The sequence below is a fragment of the Oryza glaberrima genome, chromosome 4, assembly GCF_000147395.1.
Source record: "Oryza glaberrima chromosome 4, OglaRS2, whole genome shotgun sequence".
Taxonomy (NCBI): domain Eukaryota; kingdom Viridiplantae; phylum Streptophyta; class Magnoliopsida; order Poales; family Poaceae; genus Oryza; species Oryza glaberrima.
Genome location: NC_068329.1, coordinates 30471141 through 30481787, shown reverse-complemented (window position 1 = coordinate 30481787; position 10647 = coordinate 30471141). Strand labels below are relative to the sequence as shown.

General features: G+C 47.5%; 1 protein-coding gene across 1 annotated transcript; it reads left to right on the top strand.

The window, feature by feature from the left end:
* Window positions 1-8797: 8797 nt before the first annotated feature.
* On the top strand, window positions 8798-10267 carry LOC127769420 (protein BPS1, chloroplastic-like). The gene has a single exon (XM_052295006.1). It carries the CDS (start codon window positions 8963-8965, stop codon window positions 9926-9928), a length of 966 nt encoding a protein of 321 aa, XP_052150966.1. The 5' UTR covers window positions 8798-8962; the 3' UTR covers window positions 9929-10267.
* The last annotated feature ends 380 nt before the right edge of the window (window positions 10268-10647 follow it).

Below are 10647 nucleotides of genomic sequence, written 5' to 3'. Positions count from 1 at the left end.
GCTGGAGATTATGCGAGAAGCTACGGCTGCTAAAAACTTTCCCAAATAGACCCTCAAACTGTCATACATAATAACTATGCATACGACTCCCGTACAAGTGTACAACCACAAGTTCATAACTAGCTCTGAAAAATCTGGACTCACATGAAGGTAATCCAAGCTACGTGATTAGTCTGATGATGAGGTAAGACGTACGCTAGTCGCTAGTCGTATGTATGAGTCACTCGTACGTATAACACTTCTCACCAGTATATATTGTATTGTCTCTTTTTCGCTATCATATGTCATTGATTTTTCGTTGAAGACGTTGTCCAATTTCCAACGGTGCGCGTGAGGCAAACTAGAACGGGCCGCAGGATGCACGTGGGCCGGAGTCCCGTTCCGGCCTACTAATTCGGCCCCGCACTAAGGCCCAACCATCGTATAGCTTCCGCCAGAAGCTTTTCACACGCAAAACACACTCCCTCCATCTCTCGCCGCCGGCCGCCGCGCGATTTGGGGAGCAGCTCCCCGCCGGAGGCTGCCGCTTCTCGCCGCGAGTCTCTCCAGCCGCGAGGTGCGGGTGAGCTCTACTGGAGTTTGGGGACATCTCCGGGGCGGAGCCGGAGCCGGAGAAGGAGGCTCTCGATCGGGCAGCAGCGCGTAATGTACGGATTCCCCCCCTCCCCTTTCACCCCGAGTTTTCTCTATCTATGCGTGTATGCTCGTGCTTAGCTTGCGTACGGATGCGCGTGCGGTTTTTTCTAGGGTAACGAATTCGACAACTCGTGAGCTTTCGGTAACCGCTCAGACTTTTGGGTTTGGTACATTGACATGGAGATTGGAAGATGGCATTTCGTGTCCCATTTGTTAAGGCTCTGATTCCATTGGTTTGTAGCGCGCCTCAACTCTCAAGCTCAGTGTTGCTGGTCTTGTACGCCTCAAGTTCATCTGTGTGGTTTGGCGTGCATCTGTTTACTGTTTTGTATGTATTGGTTGATGAATTCATCGTTTCGAAAACCACATGATAGTTCAGCGTTTATGTATCCTTTTCAAGGATTTTACAGGAGTTGAGCACGTAGCAGTGTCTAGTTATATCAGGAGGGTTCACCAGAATAGAGATTTCTGTAGTCCTCAAACATTTCTTTCGAATCCCGTATGTTATTTTAAATCTACCTGAGACTGCTAATGTTTGATTTTCTTTATGGTGTTCTATACGGAGTTTCATTTCAGAAATAGATATCAAACACCCCTGATACTCTTAGCGCAGTAAAATATTCTTCCATACGAATGATGATGTACTCTACCAGCATATGGGCGGTTGTTCCTGTTAGGCTCTCTCAGAGCTCTTCCAGGATTCCATCATGATTTTGTTCTTGACTATTTTATTCACTAATGCATGCACCATTTCAATTTTCCTTGTAAACCCATTAGCTTCCCGAAAATATTGTTATTTTCTTTGTACCTCCCTTAAATATGAACAGGAAATCATCATTTTGGTGAGCTATACAGCTTGAATCCCCTTAATGCGAAAGGTATGAAATATCTAATGGAGAACATTGATGAAAACTCACTCATTCTTCTTCTGATTATTATTTATACTATTCAATGTTATCTTCTTCCTTTTTTTTGGTTCATGGACAAATTATACACTTAACCACAGCTTTTAAGCTTACACATACTCTCTTAGATTTTATTCATAATTGAATATACTGCTTAATAATTCCCAGAGGGTGATATCTCAAAAAAGGGATGATATGATGTTTCACCAGTTCCCGAATGAATCAGAAACTTGCATATTATCATATCCTGCCAGTTACATTTGAGTTTCACCCGAAGGACTGCATTCTGTATATATTGTAGACTGATTTCCTGTTCAAGGTTTATTTTATAATGATTGGAGCAAACCCATCAACCAAGACGGATAGGGTCAAGTTTCTGTTACTTTACTTTTTTTTTTTTTTTGAACGACTCACACGAGACGGTGTGAAGTTCTATTGATAGAGCAGGAAAAAATTACAAGATTACAACCCTAGAGGGTCGTAAACAGGAAAAAGGAAAAAATACCACCACCCACACACCGACATCGCCAACACACAAGCCCAGGAGAAGGCTAACACCGGACCGGCCGCCGCTAAGCGTGACCGGCTGCCACTAGACCAACAAAGGGACAACCGAGATTGCCCCCTAGGGGATGCCAAAATGACGTCTTCAAGAAGAGAAGCGACAGAAAAACCGCCACCGCCGTCCGTCGGGACTCAAAGGAGCCAAGACTGAGCTTTCGTCCGGCAATCACCCTTGAGGGGTAAGATCCACACTGATGCTCCACCATCACACAAGCTCTACCGACATGTGGGACCCCTGCACCGGCGTCCCTCGCCGGCCAGCCTTCGTGCGCCGAAGACCGCGCTACACCCACCAGCAGCTCCTCGTCACACCTAGGTCGCCTCCTTCACCGCCGGCCGCGCCTCTCGCGCCAAGCCGGCCTCCTCCACTGGACGTGCCTCTCGCGCCAAGCCGGCCTCTAACTCCGCCGCCCGTGCCTCTCGCACGAGCTGGCCTCCACTGCCATCAGCTGCGCCTCTCTGCGCCAAGCCGGTCTCCGACCTTTCCACCAGACGATGCTGCCCGGCCAAATGCAGCCGTCTCCCACGCCCTCGGCTAGCCGTCCAAGGCCGCCATGCCTCTGGTGACCGCTGTCGCGACCACCAGCCACCGTCTCCGCGAGCCGCCGCCACTGCTAGCGGCCGCTTCACTGTTGCCCTCCGCCACGCCGCCGCCAAGTCCTCCGCCGGCGTCGTCGGCCGACGTCGCCGCCGCCAACTGCCGCAACCACCCGTCGCCGCTGTTGCCAACTGCCGTCACCAGCTGTCGCAAGTCGACCGCCGTCGCCGACCACCACAGCCGACCACCCTCTAGATCCGGTCGAGAGGCGCGGATCTGGGGAGGCACCGCCGTCATCGCCGCCGAGCACCGCGCCGTCGCCGCACAGGGACCAATGCCGCTGTCTTCGCGCCGTGCCGGCCTCAAGCCGCGTCTCTCACGCGGGTCCCGCCGCCAACGCTGCGCCCACACAGCCGCCGGTCTCTTTCTTCCCCGCCTCCACACCCGGCTGCACACTGTCGTCGGCATGCTGGCCGGTCGCCGCCTCGACGGAGGGGATCCGGCCTCCCACGCCGGAGAGGACAGATCCGGACTGGGGGGCGCCGGATCCAGCGAGGAGGTTGCCAGATCCGGTGACGTCGCGCGCCGCCAGACCCGCCCTGTCCCTGCTGCCAGCTCCACCCCCGTCCTGTCGCCACCGTCGCCAGCGCCTCCTCCACCCCGTCGGCCGCCGCCAGCGCCGCCTCGTCCGCCCCGTCGCCGCCACCTTCTCTGCCCTGCTGCCGTCGCCTCCCCAGCCCCGGATCTGGCCGCCTCCGCCGCCACGGGCGCCGGGATGCCCCGCCGCCGCCGTCCTTGCGCCCGGCCGGCTTTCCGGTGGGCCACTAGGGCGGCGGCGAGGCGAAGGGGAGGGGGAAGGCGCGGCGACGGCCGGCGCGTGTGGGGGCGCTCGCATCGCCCCTGGGGCTGGAGCGACGCGAGCCTAGGTGGGGAACTTTCGCCCCAGTGTTCAACGTTTCTGTTACTTTACACTATCATGACCAATTCATTTGCATGATAGGTCACAGAATGACGGTTGCTGCAGTCAACCAAAGACTTTATGGATTGATGGTTCTGTTTCACCGTAACGTTTGTCAGTTGAAACTGAGCCTGAGTGAAGCGGATATTTGTATCAGGATTCAGGGAGATCCTACCATCTTATTTCTTTTGAAGATGCTAACTTCATATCACAATTTTAACAATGAGGTAATTTAGTTAGCTAAATATTCTATGGAGGATTTTTTTTTTTTTTTTGGAAAAGTTGTTGAACATATTACATATCTACCTCTTTCTTTTCGTCTGTGTATTCCAGAGTTCTAGATGAACTCGTTTGAAAGCTAACAACTAATGGGAAAATGACAGGGCTTGATGGCTTGAGTAGAAATTTCAGTGGATGGCAATGCTCCACACTTCTACATGTCAAAAATCAAAACATTTCCTTCTGTTATTGGATGTAATTAACTACCTTGCTGACATGTTCATCATTTCATCCCTTTGGGTTCCTAACAAACAGATGCCATGCAAGGTAAGCATACGTTTCATGCATTAACCTCACAAATGCTTAAATTGTCGATATCATTAATCACAACTTTCCTCTCAATCAGTACTGATATGCTAAGAGAAATAACTCAATCTGTGGTTTATGTACCCTTTTTCAATATCTTTTGAAATCCATTTACATTTTACGGTCTGCATACATTCTTCTTCTGAAGTTAGTGACAAAGAGTGAAAGAGGTGCCCATTGGAGAGGTACTACCTCTGTTATCAAAAGGATGACATCCTAGAGAACACATTCAAATCTCGATATGCTAAATCATTAAAAATTAAAAAAAAAGGTTAAGATGTGAAAATGACATTGATAGATTTGTCATGAAAAACACATTCACATGGTTATATTTTTAATAAGTTTTATACATATATAACTAGAAAAAGTAATGATGAGAGTATGAGACATATACATTGGAGATTGTGTCAATGTCCAAAACGACAAGTAAAAAAGAACATAGGTAGTAATATTTTAGCATGTGTTTGATTGTGCTTTATTAAATAGACTCCTTTCTTGTGTTGTGTACTTCTCTCTCTTACATATGTTGCTTGTGTACCTGTAAAGTGGGACTTGAATATGGTTTTAGCCTTTGGTAGTTATTTTGTATAGCGGCAGCTTTTTTTAATCTCAAGTGTGCACTCCAATAATCAAGGAAGGTGCTTTTGAGTGTTACAAAAATTTTAATGGGTGCCTTGTCCGTTGAACTAAAGAAAACATATCATGATATTCAGACCATGGTTCAGAACTTAGTTTCCTCAGCTTATTTACTGTATATTTGCTAGCAGTTGCAAGCTCATCCTATGGAACTCGAGTTTGGTAGCATCTGATTGAGCTGGAAGAGGCATTCACTTTTTTTGTGTTGACTGGTTTTGTGGAAGCACAAACTTACTGCTATTTCCTCATTGAGTAGCTTTGGTGTTTTCCACCTACAGTAGGTATTTTCTTTTTATTGTCCTTGTCGTTTTTAAGCTCAGGTATTGACCGACAGCTCACATTTTCCTACCTTCTGTTTGCTATTATTTTGATATTGACAGAACAATGGTTGGTTTGTAAGTTGAGAAATGTGTGCCAGTTAATCAGACATTTCTCTGAATTCTGAACATACACAATGGAAAGAGGCAACAAGTAAAATGACTAAAATAATGTATGATTGGGCCATCACTTATGAACTAACACATTTATTAGATTTAGTAGCCAAGCATTTCCCAATAACAGTCATCACTGTTTTTATTTTCCAAGACTTAATTTATGTTAGATACATTACATTTGGCATGCTACTTCCTTTTATCTTTCTTTTTTTTTTTGGTAAACCATGGTGTTTTCTCCCTTTTTTTTGTCAAGGAAGATAAGTTTGTTCTTATCTTATGTCTGAGTTTCAACCACCATGGACTCCATGTGTGCCCTACCTAATCAAAACAGATCGTTTGCTCCCCTATTTTGCGGGAAGTTCAGGTATTTTTGTCGCCTGAGTGGGTTCACATATGACCCACAACGCTGAAGTCTGAATTTGCAATTCCGGTCTTCAGAGCTGACCGGGCCAATCCGGCAACAGCTTTCCACCTTGCTGAAATTCCACACCAGATTAGCGATAGGGAAGATGCTTTCTTTCGTGCCACAACAGATTACTCTTAAAGTTTGATATTGTGGGGCCACCACCTGGATTGGTTTGAGCACATGCAAGATGATAAGAACATTCCTAGCATACTCTACCTAATTAAAAAAATTGAAAAAACAGGAAATATTAGCTGTGTTGATTGTGATGTTTAGCTGATTTGCTTCCTGTGTGATACAGTGTGTGGAAGGAGAACTCTTTTAGTTTATATGGATAGCTTTGTTGATCTGGTACTCCTTCATTGTGTGCCAACATTGATCTGGCAAATAACTAAATACCATATCCTGTCCTAGACATTCTATTGCCTATGACGCACTAATGCAAGGTTTTCTGAAAATGCTCATATCATTTATCACACTAAATCCCCCGTGTTTTTCAGTCATATGTTACAGTTGTAGACAGGACTTATGAGTTGCCACATAGTCATGGCTCATGAGATCATTTTAAGCACATCAAAGCATCAAAGTGGAACGAGAACCAAATGTGTGTGCTGATCTGCAGGTTCTTTTTTCATACTTCTAAAGTTCTAATTTTGATTTTATCTTCTTCTTTCACTCTGAGTAATACATTGTTTTTTCTCAAGTATCAAGGCATATGTTACATGCAAAATGCCTCTCTTTTTTTTCTATTTGCTATATACTCCGGTGTTAAATAGGCATTTATTTATTTTCATATTTAGGTCCAGAAACGTTGAATTCACAATTTTCCTAGCTTGCCAGTTTGCTAGTTTATACTTTATGTATGCTAATCTTTAGAGTTTCCCTAGTTTGCCAGATTGCTATAGTTTATACTTTATGTATGCCAAACTTTAGGAATTTCCCTAGCTTGCCAGATTGCTATAGTTTATACTTTATACAAGCCAAACTTTAGAATTTTCACTAGCTTGCTAGATCGCTATAGTTTATACTTTATGTATGCCAAACTTTAGATGTACCTATCCCACTTGTACATCATTCTTTTCAAGATCAACGGGGCCAAGTCGGCCATCTGAACCTACAATACACGTCAATTCAAAAGGGTCTGCGTCAACGGCTCCTTAATTTCAGGTTTATAAAGTTTTCAAATTACCATTATCGCTCATTATCCATATGTTGTGTGCAGATCAAGTTTTCAGCAGGTCAAAGTCGATGGCCCGAACCTGGTTTTCAAAAAACAGCCAATGGGCGAAGAATAAAACGGGCGCCCACGTTTCTCTCCTACCGTTTCGGATGCGTGGAGCCAAAGCGAAGCTAGCGTGGTGGCAACTGTAGCACTGGACCCCGTCTCATGGTAAATTTTTCTTCGCCATCACCTGTTGCTGTTGCTGTTGCCACCCCCAACGAGTCTATCAGGACACAGGAGAGGTATCAGGAGGTATGGCCTTTGCTACTTCTGCTAATCTGATGATGTCGGTATTGCATTGCATATGATACAGAAATGAAGTGTGCTGTTCGTAGCGTTGCGTCATGCAGAATGGGGGCGTAACAGAACATGGGAACATACCCATTACACGTGTGCGCGACACCCTCAAAGACGGGGTGGTTCGTTGCACGGGTAAAATATCTGTATCTTCCCTGCAAGTGATGTACGGTTTGTTGTGTGGCATCCACGGTAAGTAAAGTAAAATGGCTCGGCAAAAATCAGAAAATGACGTGGTATGGGCACAGACACACACCCCAAAGAAAAATCACGATAAAAAGGGCGTGCTGTTCACGCTGGACTCGTCATAACCTAGGCTAGGCTACTTTGTGATTCGATCAGCTTCTGGGTGTTTAGTTCACGACAAAATTAAAGGTTTGATTAAAATAGTAATGATGTGACGAAAAAGTTGAAAGTTTGTATAGGTAGGCAAGTTGTAATGTGATAGAAAAGTTGAAAGTTTGAAGAAAAAGTTAGGAACTAAACCAGGCCTCAGCACATTTGCCTGGCATTGGAATCGATTTGATCAAATGTCATAAAGATGATTTTTGTAACTGTTTCCTATGAAATTTTCGTTACGACTTTAATCGCAGAAGCACATTCTAGTAGAACTTGCATATGGGAGGAGATTTTTTTTTCTTTGATCAATATGTACCCAGAGAAAATATTATGGCCCCATCCTTACCTATTAGCCCGTACATTTTCTTGTTTATAAGCCTAGCTGATCGAGTCGGCACATATGCCATCTGACAGTAACTTACTAGTCCAGTGTGAACTGCAGAAAAGTGCAAGCCTTGCACTTGTAGTTGTACGATGATGTAGGATGCGATGTCACCAGTGGAAACGCGCGGCCCTGCACGGAGCTTGAGTGCCTGGAGATTGTAAGATCAAATGTCATAAAGATGAAAGCTCTATTAGTGGGGGTAATAAGCCAGTGATCCCAGTCTAGTTATTAATGCCCTTAATGGTACGATAAGGAAAAAAAATATCTTTAAGGCTTAGCCAAACGTTCCAGTATGTTCTGCTCGTATATCTTTAGCCCGCAAGGTAGGAGAAGAAATTATTACGTGTATGTGTTCATTCCAGTCTGCCAAGTACCTACGGTGTGCTGTTGTGCAATTACAAGATCGCTAAAACAAGAAGGGAAAAAAAAGAATCGATCCCAATGTTCAGAAAGAAAACGTCATGCCAAGGTAAAAAGTAGATGACGCCACGCGCATACTCGAAGTAAAAGTATATATATGTGGTGGATTGCGCATACTCGAAGTAAAAGTATATATATGTGGTGGATTACCGCACATAAACCATGTGACAGATAATCTCGATTAAGTCCAGTATTAAAGTGGATAAGTAGAGAGCTAACCCTGATTAGATTCTGAATTTTCTTTTTCCCCTCTCGATCGATACCAAAAGGAGAGACGAGAGGGACACAGGTCGTCTGCAGTACGGCATGATCTCAATTGAGACGAGAGAGGCGTGGAGGAGTGAAAAGGCGAATTCTTATTCAGAAGTGTTTCCGATACGCGTCTTACGCGGCGGGCCCACGCTGCCGCCCTCCCATCATCTTCACAGCCGAGAGAGAGAGAGAGGCCATCTCCCCCTTCCCGGAAACGCATTCTTGCCGGGGACAAAAGCCTCACGTCCCGTCACCTTCACCTTCGCCACCGTTCACACCCCCCGCGACGCCACCGCCACCTTTATATCCTTCTCCCCGCCACATCCTCGCTCCTCGTCTCCGCCGCGAGCTTCACCTGAATCCGATCCGATCACCCTTAGCAACCCAGATGTTCCTCACCGACAAGTACCACGCGCTTCTCCCTTTCCACGCCACCGGCGGCGGCGTGAAGGATCACCGGCGGAGGCCGGGCAAGGCGGTGCCCGGGGCGGCGGGTGGTGGTCCCGGGTCCGCCCGGTTCGGCGCCGCGCTGTCCGCGAGGCTCGGGAGTTTGCTGCCGCTGCCGGCGTCGCCGTTGGCTGCGTTGGCGCGGCTCGCGGATCTCCTCGCGCTTGCCCTCGCTGACGCTGTTCCCGCGTTGGCTGGTGAGGGGGACGCGGCCGCCGTCGCCGCGCACCTCGACGCGGGGGTCGCGCTGCTCGACGCCTGCAACGGGATCACCGCGCGCCTCGACCAGCTCCGCCGCCGCCGCCTGCTATCCCGGTTCGCGCTCCACCTCCTCTCGTCGTCGTCACCACCGCTGCCTTCCTCGGTCCGCCGCGCGCGCGCCGCGCTCGCCGACCATGACGAGCGGGCCCCGGCGTCGCCTCCCCCGCCGCTCCCTTCTCTCCCGTTCGACCAGCCCCGCGACCGCGTCTCCGGCGCCGCGACCGTCCTCCTCGCCGTCGACGCCGTCTCCTCGCTCGCAGCGGCGGCCGCGTCCGCCGTCCTCTGCGGCGACGCCCTCCACCAGATCGTCTTCCCCCTGGTCTCCGGCGAATTCCCGTGGACCGAGGCCTTCAACGCCGTGTCCATCCAGCTCGCCGCCCTCGCCACCAAACCCAGCGAGGTGGACGCCGTCGACGAGGCCGTCGGCAAGCTCAAATCCGTGCTCGACAACGGCGACGGCGACCTCGACGAGGCGGCGCTGTGGGCGGCGGCGCAGGAGGTGGAGAGGCGGACGGAGGAGCTGACGGCGCCGTTGGACCGGCTGTCCGACGCCGTCAACGGCGTGTTCCGGGCGGCGCTGTACCTCCGCAACGCGGAGCTCGGGAGCATCATGGTGGGACCCGCCGAAAAGACGCCGTGTAAATAGCCGTTTCCACCGTGTGTCGTCCGTAGCCATACTGGTATGTCACTGTATAAATACAAGTATAATTCTGGAAGTAGTACAGTTCTACAGGTACAGGGCAACATGGGGTGGTGTCTCAGCCAAATGCAGTGGTTTGGTGCTTTTTCTACCAGTTGTTACTACTATCTGTGTGTCAAGGTTGCCACATATGAGAACACAGTGCAATTCGCACCCTTTTGCAGATGTGGAATCCAGTAAAAACTTGGGAAAACCGTGGCAAATGTTCACCTACCTATGTAATTTTGCGGCTTCATACATACTGTATGTATACCATGAGGAACTTTGTGAAGAAAATCTCTCTTACCGACTTCACCAGTTGAAACAGACACATTAATGAAACAATCAGCTTATTATGGCTCAGATTTTTTTTTTTTGGCGAGCGAAATGAAACAAAACATTAATGCATGAATAATTAAGTATTATCTTTGTTGTAAAATATAATAACATTTGATTATCTAGGTAGACAAACCCTTGCATAGAGCCGTCCATAATATAAGGGATTTTAAGGTTTAGCTTGCACTGTTTGACTATTCGTCTTATTTAAAAAAATTTAGAATTATTTTTTTTCACTTACTTTATTATCTAAAGTATTTTAAACACAACTTTTCGTTTTTTATATTTGCACAAATTTTTTTTTGAATAAGACAAGTGGTCAAACGATGTAAAAAAAACTCAAAATCCCT